General features: G+C 49.7%; 1 protein-coding gene across 1 annotated transcript in view; it reads left to right on the top strand.

The window, feature by feature from the left end:
- Positions 1-15,625, top strand: part of LOC115474404 (D-3-phosphoglycerate dehydrogenase-like) — a 227,097-nt gene that overhangs the window by 26,276 nt on the left and 185,196 nt on the right. The window contains exon 4 of the mRNA XM_030209851.1: positions 3,742-3,796. Within this exon, the coding sequence (XP_030065711.1) occupies positions 3,742-3,796 (55 nt within the window). The remainder of the gene's footprint in view (positions 1-3,741; positions 3,797-15,625) is intronic.

Below are 15,625 nucleotides of genomic sequence, written 5' to 3'. Positions count from 1 at the left end.
CAGGTGTCTGACACTGCGTTGCATTCTGGTTCCCCTCTGGGTGTTGATGCCCCGGGGATGGCTACAGATGTTATTTCTTCCTCCGAATGTTGGAAACACGCTAAATATAGACGGGTAAATTCCCCGTCTGAATGTGGTGCATCTCTCCCCCCCCCCTCCCCCCCCCGTGGTCAGGCTGTGGGGAGTCTGAGGGATCTGGCGGGCCCTCAAGGACAGATGATCCAGAGGAAGGTGCCTGTTTGCCACTGGATTCGGATGATCCCAATGCGGTTCGGATTTTCCACCGCGACAAGCTGCCAGCTCTCATTACTGACGCCTTGCAGGCCCTCTCGATTGATGATCCTGCCGAGTGCGATGCCTCCTCTGTTAATCTTAGGATGGCGAGTACTAAGAAGCCTACTCGGGCCTTTCCTGTGCATGACTCCATCCGGAAGCTTATTCCAGCTCAATGGTCTGACCCCGATGGGCCTTTGAAAGTGGCCAGGGCTATGGGCCAGCTTTACCCTCTGAGTAAGGTTCACTTGGCCCTTTTTTGGGATGCCTAAAGTTGACGCGCTGGTCATAGCGAAGACATGCAGGACCGGCGGCTAGAATCCGCGCTGAAGAGGTCCTTTGAAATATCGGGCCTTGCCTTAAGGGCATCTATTTGCAGTTCCTATGCAGCCCGCGCCTGTCTTTCCTGGTTACAACAGGCGGTGGATCAGCCCGCGGAGGGTGCGGGGTCCCTCTCTGAGGTTGCCCCGCGGATGGAGTCGGCCCTGTCATTTTTGACTGACGCCCATTATGATCTGGTCAGAGCTTCGGCTAAGCAGATGTCTGTGGCGGTTTCTGCCTGCCACCTTCTTTGACTGCGGCATTGGGCGGCTGACATGGCCTCTAAGCTAAGGCTGGTGAGGTTACCCTTTCGGGGCCTCCTATTATTTGCAGAGGATTTGGAGAAGATTGTTAAAGACCTAAGGGATTCTAAGCCCCAGCGGTTACCTTCTTCCAAGGGTCCTGTATTTCCCTCCTCTTCCAGACCTCGCTTCCGTGAAGCTTGCAGGTATCGCCCGGGGCGCTCTACTGGGTTTTCTCAATGTGCCCGTTTTCAGCAGAGGAACTCCTTTCGCTCGGAGAAGCGCTCCGCAACGGCCGGGTTGCGGCCAGGAGTTCAGGGGCATCCTCCACAATGATGGGACGCTGGTCCACTCCTCTATTCATGCAGTAGGAGGTCGTCTTTCCCTCTTTTTCGAGGAGTGGACCAAGATTTCCTTGGATCAGTGGGTCCTGGACCTGATCAGAGAAGGTTACCGATTGGAATTCGGTGCCCCGGTGAGAGACGTGTTTTTGGAGTCCCTATGCGGCACTGCCGTCAAACAGGCGGCGGTAGAGGAGACCTTTCAAGTCTTGCTGCATCTCGGAGTGGTGATCCCGGTGCCTCCCGCTGGACGTGGCTGAGGTCGCTACTCCATTTATTTTGTGGTGCCTCGAAAAGGCTGGTCTTTCAGACCGATCCTCGACTTACGGAGTGTCAATGAGGCCCTAAGAGTGCTTCATTTTCGCATGGAAACCCTGCACTCCATCATTGCGGAGGTACAGCCAGGAGAGTTTCTCACGACTCTGGACCTCAAGGAAGCTTACTTGCACATTCCTTTTTGGCCCCCGCACCAGCGGTTCCTCCAGTTTGCGGTGTTCGGCCAGCATTTCCAGTTTTGGGCCTTGCCTTTTGGCCTCGCCACAGCTCCCCGTACCTTTCTAAGGTAATGGTGGTGTTAGCTACCTACCTCAGGTGAGAGAGTATCAGAGTTCACCCTTATCTCGACGACTGGCTCATCAGAGCGGATTCGGCAGACCAAAGTCGTCTTGTCACAGCCAGAGTGGTTCAAGGCCTGCAGACTCTAGGCTGGGTGGTCAATATACCCAAAAGTCACCTGACCCCCTCTCAGTCTCTCGAGTATTTGGGGGTCCGGTTCCACATGGCCTTGGGGTTTGTCTTTCTCCCCGACCACAGGTGGTGCAAGCTTCAGAATCAGGTCAGTCTGCTCCTGCAGATGCCTCGCCCTCTAGCTTGGGACTTTGTCCAGCTGCTGGGGGTCGATGACGGCCACCTTAGCGGTGGTTCCCTGGGCGAGAGCGCATATGAGGCCACTGCAGATTGCTCTGCTCCATCAATGGTCTCCGATTTCCCAGGAATATCAACGCAGACTAACGTGGCTCCCTGCGGCCCGGCTCAGTATGGATTGGTGGCTCTCCGACAGGATGCTGCGACAAGGAATGCCGCTCGCGCTTCCTTCTTGGTGCCTGGTGATAACGGATGCCAGCCTTTTGGGCTGTGGAGCGCATTGCCAGGGAAGCTATGCTCAGGGTCAGTGGATACCCGTGGAAGTGGGGGGTCCATCAATCGCTTGGAACTGAGAGCGATATTCCAGGCTCTTATGGCCATTCACAGGACTCTGAAGGGGCTTGCTGTCCGGGTTCTGTCAGACAACACGACAGCGGTGGCCTACATAAATTGTCAGGGCGGCAGTCAGTGCAGGGCCCTGGCTGCGGAGGCCACTCAGATTTGCCACTGGGCCGAGCTCCACCTGCAGCTTCTGTCAGCAGCTCATATAGCAGGTCAGAGCAACGTGCTAGCCGATTTTCTCAGCAGGCATCTAATCGACCCGGCGGAATGGGAACTGGCAGAAGAAATTTTTCTTTAGTTTTGTGCCATATGGGGGACTCCCCCAATGGATCTCATGGTGTCAAGTGCAAACACCAAAGTCCCTCGCTTTTTCAGCAGACGGAGAGATCCTCGCTTGGCAGGGTTGGATGCTCTGGCTCAACCCTGGCCCTCGGGGCTCCTGTATGTGTTCCCTTTGTGGCCCTTGATAGGGGAGTCCTCCTGCGGATTTGGTTGCACTGAGGATTGATGATTCTAATCGCTCCAGATTGGCCACGGCATCCGTGGGGTGTGGATCTCCGCCGGATGCTGGTGGAGGCTCCACTTCCTTTACCTCTGGTGCCAAACCTGTTGGTTCAAGGCCCGGTGACTATGGAGGATCCCTGCCAATTTGATTTTATGGCCTGGCTCTTGAGAGGGCGCAATTGAGAGATAAGGGCTACTCTAACAAGGTCATCTCCACTCTCTTGCAGGCCCGCAAGCGGTCTACCTCCGCAGCTTATGCTCGGATCTGGCGCAAGTTTGAGGCGTGGTGTGTTTCAAAGGCGATCATACCCACGCGGGCTACAGTCTCACTGGTCCTGGACTTTTTGCAAGATGGCTTACAAAAAGGCCTGGCTTACAATTCCCTTCGGGTGCAAGTGGCAGCGTTGACATGCTACTGAGGGAAAGTCTCTGGCTTGTCCCTAGAACAGCACCTTTTGGATATTTTTATTTGACTTGTTTGGGGATCTATGAGGCAGGCTGGTAATCTCCTAGTAGATATAAGAGACCTGAACTCTTGCCATTGTGCACAACCTTTCTTGACTACATTAGTACATGTAGTGCTTAACAAAAAGTTATGTGTGGCTTCTCTCACCTGGTTTTCCTCAGGGGCTGTTGTGCCCTACCTTTCCCCATATGCCTTCCCATTTGGCTCTTATTAGAGAGTCTTTGCAGATAGGTTCTTTCCTTTCCACAAGAAATTTGGTAGTTAGTCCATCATTTACAGTCTATGAATCCCAGCATACCTTATGAGTGTGAGGAGGGGGATTTGTGCAAGTATGGTTGGAGGGGAGGAGACCTTTTTCTGACCATATAGCTGGATTAATCTTTTGCAGGCAAATCCCTCAGGCCACAGCATCCATGAAGGCAGGACGATGGGATCGGAAGAAGGTATGTAGAGGGTAAGAGTAGTACAAGTCTCATGTCACTGATTAAATACTGAATTATGTGAATATTACAGGTTGCTGTTATACCACTTATGACTTCCAAACACTGTTAAAATCATTCTTCCCAATGGATTGTGAAGCATAGGTTGTGTTCACTCTATGCAGGGTTTATGTTGGCACTGCTATGGTTTGCTTGATATGTGGAGGCATATTTTCAAAGCACTTAGACTTACAAAGTTACATGGAGGGGCATTTTCGATATGATACCTAAGTCTGACATTTTACAAAAAATGTCCAAAATCTGAATTGGAAAGAAGGTAATTTTCAAAAAAGAAAAACATCTATCTTTTTTTTTTCTTCCGAAAATACTGTTTGGAACAGGGTTTTGTGATTTGCATGTTTTGTTTGATGGTCCATTTTTGAAAAAAAAAAAATGTCCAAGTGCAAAACACACAAAATCAAGTTATTGGGATGCAGGAAGAGCCAGCATTTTTGTAGACTGGTCCCCCAGACATCCCAGGAAAGCAATAGGGCACCCTAGGGAGCACTTCAGTGGACTTCATAAAATTCTCCCAGGTACACATCTCATCATTTTACCTTATCTTGTCTGTTGAGCCCCCCAAAACCTCCCCAAAACCCAATACCCCCAACTGTACACCACTACTATAGCCCTTACGGGTGAAGGGGACACCTATATATGGGTACAGTGGGTTTCTGGTGAGTTTTGGAGGGCTCACAGTATGGGTTCACCTGTCTACAGTGCACTGCATCCACCTCTGAACTACTCCAAGGACCTGCATGCTGATCTAATGGACTGGAGTTTCTCCGAGGACAAGCAGGCTGCTTGTTCTCACTGATGGGTGACGTCCACAGCAGCCCCTCCAATCGGAAACTTCACTAGCAAAGGCCTTTGCTAGTCCTCGCGCGCCCATGCGTACCGCGCATGCGTGGCCGTCTTCCCGCCCGAACCGGCTCGTGTTCGTCAGTCTTCTTTTGTCCGCGCTCGGGACGGTCGTGTTTTGCGCCGTTTCATGCCCCTCAAAGTTGACCCTAGCGCGTCTTCGCGATTTTGTTAAAAAAAAAAAAAAAAGAGAAGACCTTGGTCTTGTCCCTTCCTGTGTGTCCAGTTTGTTTCCCCGACGTAAGTTTCCTTTCGCTTTCGGGGTAGGCCTTTTTTTGGGGCCTCGGTATGGGTTTTTTCTCTCCCTATTTTTGGTGCCCTTAGTCGCCATTACGAATTTTGATTTTGCCGGCGTGATTTTTCCGCCCATGTCATCAAAGTCTCCCAGCGGCTTCAAGAAGTGCACCCAGTGCACCCGGGTAATCTCGCTCACTGATAGGCACGCGTCGTGTCTTCAGTGTCTGGGGGCTGGGCACCGCCCGCAGGCCTGTAGTCTTTGCGCTCTTTTACAGAAGAGGACTCAGGTTGCGAGATTGACCCAGTGGAATGTGTTGTTCTCGGGCTCTTCGTCGACAACAGCACCGGAGTCATCGAGTGCATCGACGTCGGCAGCATCAAGACCTTCGACCTCGGCATCAACTGCATCGAGGTATCGACCCTCTGCATCGTCGGTACCGAGACATCGAAAGGCTGCGTCGGCGGTACCGGGACCTCCACTGTTGCTGATGTCGTCGGACGGTGGTGCTTCGACTGGAGTGCAGGTGAGGGCTGTCCATTCCTCTGCTGGTGGCGGTGAGCCTTCGGGTGGGTCTCCTCCTACCCTGAGGGCTCCTGCGGTACAGCCCCCCCCCCGAGACCGACCTTCTTCGGCCTCGGCCCCGAGGAGGAGACGGCTGGATTCTACGTCCTCCTCGTTGGTACCGGGAAGCTCCGGTGACATGCTTCGTTTGAAAAAAATCAAAGAAGCATCGACACCGGTCTCCTTCCCTCATCGGTACCGAGAGCTCTGGGTCGCCGAGGGAGTCGGCACCCAGTAGGCATCGGCACCGGGAGGACCGCTCACCCTCTGTTCAGGAGGTGTCGATGCGCTCCACCTTGGACAGCCCGGAACAGCCTCCACGCCCGGAACAGACTCTGACCTCGACGCCTGCATCGGCTTCCATGTCTTTCTCCACAGCCGCTCTGCACGAGAGTCTCCGGGCCGTTCTCCCGGAGATCCTGGGAGAGCTGTTGCGCCCTTCCCCCCGGTACTGGGGGTGCTTGCGCCACCGGTACCGTCGAGTGAAGCGCCGGCTGGCCCCTTGCCCGGGGTGAGGTCTCCGACATCGGTGCCGCTTGCGGTACCGACTGCGGCCGCCTCCCAGGATGGCTCCCTGACGACGTCGGCGGAGGGAGTTTCACCGGTACTGGCGAGGGAGTCTACCTCTCGACGCTCCCACCGTGGCCGTGTTTCCACGGAGTCGAGTCGGGCACGGCTTCAGATACAGGTTCATGAACTTGTGTCTGATACCGATGGTGAGGCCTCGTGGGAGGAGGAGGAGGACATCAGATATTTCTCTGACGAGGAGTCTGATGGCCTTCCTTCTCATCCCACTCCCTCCCCTGAAAGGCAGCTTTCTCCTCCCGAGAGTCTGTCTTTCGCGGCATTTGTCCGGGAGATGTCTACGGCCATCCCCTTCCTGGTGGTCGTGGAGGATGAGCCCAGGGCTGAAATGTTTGAGCTCTTGGACTATCCTTCTCCACCTAAGGAAGCGTCCACAGTACCCATGCATCATGTCCTAAAAAAGACATTGCTGGCGAACTGGACCAAGCCTTTAACTAATCCTCACATTCCCAAGAAGATCGAGTCCCAGTACCGGATCCAAGGGGACCCAGAGCTGATGCGCACTCAGTTGCCTCACGACTCTGGTGTGGTGGATCTGGCCCTAAAAAAGGCTAAGAGTTCTAGGGAGCATGCTTTGGCGCCCCCGGGCAAGGACTCTAGAACCTTAGACTCCTTTGGGAGGAAGGCCTACCATTCTTCTATGCTCGTGGCCAAAATTCAGTCTTACTAGCTCTACACGAGCATCCATATGCGGAACAATGTGCGGCAGTTGGCGGGCTTGGTGGACAAGCTCCCTCCTGAGCAAGCCAAGCCATTTCAGGAGGTGGTCAGGCAGCTGAAGGCGTGCAGAAAATTCCTGGCCAGTGGGGTATATGATACCTTTGATGTTGCGTCCAGGGCCGCTGCTCAAGGTGTGGTGATGCAGACTCTCATGGCTGCGTGCCTCCGACCTGGAGAATTGGATCCAGCAGCGGATTGCGGACTCCCCTTGCCGAGTGGACAACATTTTTGGAGAGAAAGTCGAACAGGTGGTAGAGCAGCTCCACCAGCGGGATACCGCTTTCGACAAGTTTTCCCGCCGGCAGCCTTCAGCATCTACCTCTTCAGGTAGACGTTTTTATGGGGGAAGGAAGACTGTTCCCTACTCTTCTGGTAAGCGTAGGTACAATCCTCCTTCTCGACAGCCTGCGGCCCAGGCTAAGCCCCAGCGCGCTCGCTCTCAGCAGCCTGTGCCTCAGCAAGGCCCCGCGGCTCCCCAGCAAAAGCAGGGGGCGAGCTTTTGACTGGCTCCAGCAGAGCATAGCCGACATCAACGTATCAGTGCCGGGCGATCTGCCGGTCGGGGGGAGGTTGAAAGTTTTTCACCAAAGGTGGCCTCTCATAACCTCCGACCGTTGGGTTCTTCAAATAGTCCGGCAAGGATACACCCAATTTGGCCTCGAAACCTCCAAATTGCCCACCAGGAGCTCAATCCTACAGCTTCCAGCACAAGCAGGTACTTGCAGAGGAACTCTCCGCCCTTCTCAGCGCCAATGCGGTCGAGCCCGTGCCATCCGGGCAAGAAGGGCTGGGATTCTATTCCAGGTACTTCCTTGTGGAAAAGAAAACAGGGGGGATGCGTCCCATCCTAGACCTAAGGGCCCTGAACAAATATCTGGTCAAGGAAAAGTTCAGGATGCTTTCCCTGGGCACCCTTCTTCCCATGATTCAGGAAAATGACTGGCTATGCTCTCTGGACTTGAAGGACGCCTACATGCACGTCCCGATACTGCCAGCTCACAGGCAGTATCTGCGATTTCAGCTGGGCACACGTCACTTCCAGTACTGTGTGCTACCCTTTGGGCTCGCCTCTGCGCCCAGAGTGTTCACGAAGTGCCTGGCTGTAGTAGCAGCGGCGCTTCGCAGGCTGGGAGTGCACGTGTTCCCCTATCTCGACGATTGGCTGGTGAAGAACACGTCCGAGGCAGGAGCTCTACAGTCCATGCAGAAGACTATTCGCCTCCTGGAGCTACTGGGGTTTGTGATAAATTATCCAAAGTCCCATCTTCTCCCAGTACAGAGACTCGAATTCATAGGAGCTCTGCTGGATTCTCGGACGGCTCGTGCCTATCTCCCAGAGACGAGAGCCAACAACTTGTTGTCCCTTGTCTCTCGGGTGCGAGCGTCCCAGCAGATCACAGCTCGGCAGATGTTGAGATTGTTGGGCCACATTGCCTCCACAGTTCATGTGACTCCCATGGCCCACCTTTACATGCGATCTGCTCAATGGACCCTAGCTTCCCAGTGGTTTCAGGCTGCTGGGGATCTAGAAGACGTGATCCACCTGTCCACGAGTTTTCTCAAATCCCTGTATTGGTGGACGATTTGGTCCAATTTGACCCTGGGACGTCCTTTCCAAATTCTTCAGCCACAAAAAGTGCTGACTACGGATGCGTCTCTCCTGGGGTGGGGAGCTCATGTCGATGGGCTTCATATCCAGGGAAGCTGGTCCCTCCAGGAACGCGATCTGCAGATCAATCTCCTGGAGTTACGAGCGGTCTGGAACGCTCTGAAGGCTTTCAGAGATCGGCTGTCCCACCAAATTATCCAAATTCAGACAGACAACCAGGTTGCCATGTATTACATCAACAAGCAGGGGGGCACCGGATCTCGCCCCCTGTGTCAGGAAGCCGTCAGCATGTGGCCCTGGGCTCGTCGTCATGGCATGTTGCTCCAAGCCACATATCTGGCAGGCGTAAACAACAGTCTGGCCGACAGGTTGAGCAGGATCATGCAACCTCACGAGTGGTCGCTCAACTCCAGAGTAGTGTGCCAGATCTTCCAGGTGTGGGGCACCCCCTTGGTAGATCTCTTTGCATCTCGAGCCAACCACAAAGTCCCTCAGTTCTGTTCCAGACTTCAGGCCCATGGCAGACTGGCATCGGATGCCTTCCTCCTGGACTGGGGGGAAGGTCTGCTGTATGCTTATCCTCCCATACCTCTGGTGGGGAAGACTTTGTTGAAACTCAAGCAAGACCGGGGCACCATGATTCTGATTGCTCCTTTTTGGCTGCATCGGATCTGGTTCCCTCTTCTTCTGGAGTTGTCCTCCGAAGAACCGTGGAGATTGGAGTGTTTTCCGACCCTCATCACACAGGACGAGGGGGCGCTTCTGCATCCCAACCTCCGGTCCCTGGCTCTCATGGCCTGGATGTTGAGAGCGTAGACTTTGCCTCTTTGGGTCTGTCAGAGGGTGTCTCCCGTATCTTGCTTGCTTCCAGGAAAGATTCCACTAAGAGGAGTTACTTCTTTTTATGGAGGAGGTTTGCAGTCTGGTGTGACAGCAAGGCCCTAGATCCTCGCTCTTGTCCTACACAGACCCTGCTTGAATACCTTCTGCACTTGTCTGAGTCTGGTCTCAAGACCAACTCTGTAAGGGTTCAACTTAGTGCAATCAGGGCATACCATTACCGTGTGGAAGGTAAGCCGATCTCAGGACAGCCTTTAGTTGTTCGCTTCATGAGAGGTTTGCTTTTGTCAAAGCCCCCCGTCAAACCTCCTACAGTGTCATGGGATCTCAATGTCGTTCTCACCCAGCTGATGAAACCTCCTTTTGAGCCACTGAACTCCTGCCATCTGAAGTACTTGACCTGGAAGGTCATTTTCTTGGTGGCGGTTACTTCAGCTCGTAGAGTCAGTGAGCTTCAGGCCCTGGTAGCCCAGGCCTCTTACACCAAATTTCATCATAACAGAGTAGTCCTCCGCACTCACCCTAAGCTCTTGCCGAAGGTAGTGTCAGAGTTCCATCTGAACCAGTCAATTGTCTTGCCAACATTCTTTCCCCGTCCTCATTCCTGCCCTGCTGAACGTCAGCTGCACACATTGGACTGCAAAAGAGCATTGGCCTTCTATCTGGAGCGGACACAGCCCAAAAGACAGTCCGCCCAATTGTTTGTTTCTTTTGATCCCAACAGGAGGGGAGTGGCTGTGGGGAAACGCACCATATCCAATTGGCTAGCAGATTGCATTTCCTTCACTTACGCCCAGGCTGGGCTGGCTCTTGAGGGTCATGTCACGGCTCACAATGTCAGAGCCATGGCTGCGTCAGTGGCCCAACTGAAGTCAGCCACTATTGAAGAGATCTGCAAAGCTGCGACGTGGTCATCTGTTCACACATTCACATCTCATTACTGCCTGCAGCAGGATACCCGACGCGACAGTCGGTTCGGGCAGTCAGTGCTTCAGAATCTGTTCGGGGTTTAGAATCCAACTCCACCCCCCTAGGCCCATTTTTATTCTGTTCCAGGCTACACTCTGTTAGTTGGATAAGTTGTTAGGTCAATCTCAGTTATGTCCTCACCATTGCGAGGCCCAATTGACCATGTTTGTTGTTTTGAGTGAGCCTGGGGGCTAGGGATACCCCATCAGTGAGAACAAGCAGCCTGCTTGTCCTCGGAGAAAGCGAATGCTACATACCTGTAGAAGGTATTCTCCAAGGACAGCAGGCTGATTGTTCTCACAAACCCGCCCGCCTCCCCTTTGGAGTTGTGTCTTCCCTTGTCTTTGTCTTGCTACATATGAGACTGACGAACACGAGCCGGTTCGGGTGGGAAGACGGCCGTGCATGCGCGGTACGCATGGGCGCGCGAGGACTAGCAAAGGCCTTTGCTAGTGAAGTTTCCGATTGGAGGGGCTGCCGTGGACGTCACCCATCAGTGAGAACAATCAGCCTGCTGTCCTCGGAGAATACCTTCTACAGGTATGTAGCATTCGCTATATCGGAGACTGGCATAGAGGCTGGCAAGTAATGTTTTAAATCACATATTTGGGGGTGGGTGGGAGGGAGTTAGTGACCACTGAGGGAGCAAGGAGAGGTCATCCCGGATTCCCTCCAGTGGTCATATGGTCATTTAGGGCACCTTTTTGTGTCTTATTCGTTATCAAAACAGGTCTAGCTCAAAACGTCTTAGTTTTAGTCCTGGATGGTTTTGTTTTGTTCCATTATGGCTGAAAAACATCCAAGTGTTAGGAACGCCCAGATCCGTCCCTGACAGGCTCCCTTGTGATTTAAATGCACTTCTGACGGACTTCATAGAAAAACGTCTAAAATTTGGTTTTGAAAATACCAATTGGATGTTTTTGTGAGAAAAATGTCCAAATGCAGATTTGTGTCACTTTTTGGACGTTTTTCTCTTTTGAAAATGAACTCCATAGTAACCTATGGAACTTTATAAGTCTAGTGCTTTGAAAATACGCTTCCATGTATCCTGGTAATGTAGTGGTCCAAACAGAGAGGCAGGGTCTTACACATGTATGATCAGTCAAAGAAAATAAGTCCTAAGGGCCAAACACAGTAGTTTATTAAAAAGATGTAAAACCTGACATGGCCATGTTTCAGCACATGCCTACAATAATGAGAGACATGCATGTTCACTCATAAACATATTTCATTAAAATGGTGAGCGGCATATATATTCACTCCTATTCATAAATCAGACAATATATATTAATGAAAATAAGCTTCAGAAATAGTCTTACAAACAATAAGTAAGGAAGTGAGGTCCAAAAATAAGAAGGAAAATCCAAGGAATTAAATTCTAATAGTAGCAGTCTCTGTTTATTGTAAATAAGGTCCAAAGAGTGGTCACCACTTGCATAATAACTTTACTAAGCTGTAGTAAAAGGTGGCCTTAGCGTCTTCTTATGCGTATTTTTTTCTGCACACTAAGGCTATTTTTTACCGCATGATTTTCTATTTTTTGTATTAATGGCCATGCTTTAATGTTGCCATTAGTGCACGGCCATTAAAAAAAATTACTATGTGAGCACTTACTGCCACCCATTTTGTAGGCGGTAAGGGCTCACATGGTATTCCTGCATTAACCAGTTAGCACACACTAATGTAGATGTAGTAGCTGATAATCACAGGAATGCCCACTCTCTGCCCCCCTGACACACCCCCTCAACAAAAAGCATGCGATTAGAGTGCAAAGACTGGCATTTACTGCAGGATGCCATTTTAAGCTGTGCTAGGCATTAGTGCCTAATGCATCTTACTTAGGGGTCCTTTTACCAAGTTGCGGGAAAAAGGGTCCTGTGCTAGCATTGGGGGCCATTTTTCCTGCGTGCCAGGGCCCTTTTTACTGCAGCAGGTAAGCCCCCAGCACACATGGCCAAATGGTAAGAGAACACTTACCGCATAGCCATGCGGCAGGGAGCCCTTACCACCACCAATTGAGGTGGTGATAAGGGCTCCCATGCTAACCTAGCGGTAACCACCAGGTAGCACGAGGCAATTCCAGATTACCACCGGGTTATCACCGCACAAGCCATTTCTGGGGGTTTTCTTTATGCCCCGGAAATGGCATGCGCTTGGGGCGGGACTACCACTGGCGGCCACGGTGGGCTAGCGGTAGACCTGGAAGAGTGAGTGGTAAGCCCGCGTTGGGCTTACTGCTGCTCTGTAAAAGGGACCCTTAGTAAAAGGGCCTCAAAGTTTACTAAAAAAATATTTTAACATTCTACAAACTAAAGTAAAGTAAAATTCTAAACATTCAAAAGAAATTTACCACGTTTCACGTAGTAATTATCACAATATAGCATGTTTCTGAAGTTCATGTTCATTAATATATATTGTTTGATATATGAACATGACTGAATATATATGCCTCTCACTATTTTAATGTAACATGTTTATGAGTGAATGTGTATTTCTCTCATTATTTTAATTGTACATTAGTGTACAATTTTTTGTTTTGTAGATGTTTGAGCAAGATAGTCAGTCTATGAGTTGGAATCAAAATGACAAACTAGATGGGGGAGACTGAGGTAGATATGAAAAAAACAACAACTTTATTTTGGAAATCCTTAAGACAATATTATAAAAGTATTAGAGTAGGTAAGCTAAAGTAATACCTTCTCTTTAGCTTTAGTGGAAAAGGCATTTTACTCTTGATGGATGCTTGCCATTTCCGTAGGTAATATTTTAGTCCAAGAAACACTGAGGGTGCCCTTTTATTAAGTCGCGTAGGCGCCTACATGGACCCAATGCGTGCCAGTTTGGAACTACTGCCTGGCTACCGCGAGGCCTAGGTGGTAATATCATTTTTTACACCCGTCCAGTATGTGCGCCATAAAATTTCTGGCACATGGCGCTAACCGGGTGGTAATAGGCAGTGTACGTGCGTTGACAATTACCGCTCGGTTAACATGTGAGACTTTACCGCTAAGTCAATGGGTGGTGATAAGGTCTCATGCCCAAAATGGACATGCGCCAATTTTTATTTTGCCGCGTGTCCATTTTCGGCCAAAAAAAAAAGGCTTTTTTTTGCAGGTGTGCTGAAAAATGGATCTGCACACATCCAATACATGCATCTACACCAGCGCAGGTCATTTTTCACGCACCTTAGTAAAAGGACTCCTTAGGAAAGAATTGGTGAATTGTTCTTGTAACTCCCTGTCTAGTACTAGCTCCTGGTGAAGAGCTCCAGCAGACTGTATTAACAATCCTTACAACTGGCTGGTAGGAGTCTGTTGTATTAAGCTTGTGGTTCTTTAAGCTCAATACTCCACTTGTAAATTTATTTCTGCATTTGATATACAGCCTTAGCAGTTTACAAAATTAAAAATACTTAAATAATAAATACATAAAAATAAACCATTACAAACACAGTAAGCCAAATTTGAAAAAGAAAAATAACATAATAAATACATGGAATATATATAAAAACAAATAGTTACTGATCAGCGGAAAAATCATGAGGGAAGCTCAGCAATTTACGGCAGAACATTGAAATGCCTGAACAAATAACCAAATTAATTATGGAATGAAAACACACTTTCCTCCTGATGCAAGACAATGGAAGTGTTTTTTTCACAATGCAGGAGCCACACAGCTGAAAACAGATTTTCTAGTTGTAGACAGTTTATAAGTCCCTTCCCCTTAATAGATGTAACTGGAAGATCTGCAGTAGATTAAGTTGTGAAGAGCATAGGATATGTCCAGACAGATAATGAAAAACAAGATTAATCAAATAGACAAGGGCATTTAAAAATAATCGTCATCATGATTTATGCTTAATCCTCCATGTTATTGGTAACCAGTATAGCTTCTAGAGAATAGGAGTAACATCATCTTTCGGCTTTCATACCACCAGAGCTTTTGCAGCTGTATTTTGTAATAGCTGCAGTCTCTACAAAATATAGATTGGAAGATGCAAAAATGAAGTAATACAATAATCAAGTTTAAAACAGGCTGATAAGACCATCCGCAAATCAGCTAGCTCTAAATAATGTGGGATATATGCATTTCCTTACTCAGTTTGGAGTTTAGGTGCTGTAGACACCTAGATCATACACCACAAACTTTAGCTGGAGCAGAATACCTTCAAACAATGGACAGTACTGAAGGGAGATTTTATACCAACTTGGCTACAAACATTCAGACAACTGGCATCAAGAAGTGTGCATTGTATGCAAAAAAGTGACAGCTAAGCCCTTGTGTAAAAATAGTAGCAACCAGGGTCCTAACATACAAATTAAATAAGACTGGGGAATTGATTCCTTTGTAACATTACACATCACTTGAAAGTCTACTGAAAAAGAAAAGACCTATTTTACCACTAAGTCTTTACCACTAAAGACTTAAGGGCCTCTTTTACAAAGCCAAGCTACCGATTCTCAGTGCGGCAAATGAGAGGAAGCTCATTCAATTCCTATAGGCTTCCTCTCATTTGACGCACAGGAAATGCTAGTGTGTAAAAGAAGCCCTAAGTGTGCAAAATCAGGCCAGGGCCATGCCTGCAGCTCCCACAGCTTCCACCGCTGTCGGGAGAGTGTGATCCACTGTATCAAGCAGCAGATAAATCAAATAAGACCAAAAGAGAATCATTGACATTTATGCCAGTGCTTCCAAACGTCATTTGTTATTATTATTAGCATTTGTATAACGCTACCAGACGCACGCAGCGCTGAACAACTGACACAGAGAGACAGTCCCTGCTCAAAAGAGCTTACAATCTAAAAATGCAGACAGACAAGACAATTAAGGGCGAGGGAAGTACTGGGTGAGAAGGAACAATGGGGAGGGCAATTGAGTAGTGGCTAGGAGCCAAAAGCAGTGGTGAAAAGGTGGGTTTTCAGCATAGATTTGAAAACAGGTAGAGATGGAGCTAGACGTACAGGCTCAGGAAGTCTATTCCAGGCATAAGGTGCCGTGAGGGAAAAGGAACGAAGTCTGGAGTTAGCAGTGGAGGAGAAAGGGGACGACAAGAGAGATTTGTCCAGTGAGCGGAGTTCACGGGGAGGAATGTAGGGAGAGATGAGAGTGGAGAGGTAATGGGGGGCTGCAGAATGGGATATATTTAAAGGTCAGTAAGAGAAGTTTGAACTGTATGCGGAAGCGGACAGGGAGCCAGTGAAGTGACTTGAGGAGTGGGTTAGTATGGGTATAACGATTTTGGCGGAAAATAAGTCGTGCTGCAGAATTTTGGACAGACTGGAGAGGAGAGAGATGGCTGAGTGGAAGACCAGTGAGAAGCAAATTGCAATAATCCAAGCGAGAGGTGATAATGGTTTGGATAAAGGTTCTGGTAACGTATTCAGAAAGGAAGGGGTGAATTTTGCTAATG

The sequence above is a fragment of the Microcaecilia unicolor genome, chromosome 7, assembly GCF_901765095.1.
Source record: "Microcaecilia unicolor chromosome 7, aMicUni1.1, whole genome shotgun sequence".
Classification (NCBI taxonomy): Eukaryota; Metazoa; Chordata; class Amphibia; order Gymnophiona; family Siphonopidae; genus Microcaecilia; species Microcaecilia unicolor.
This window is presented reverse-complemented; position numbering and strand designations above follow the sequence as displayed.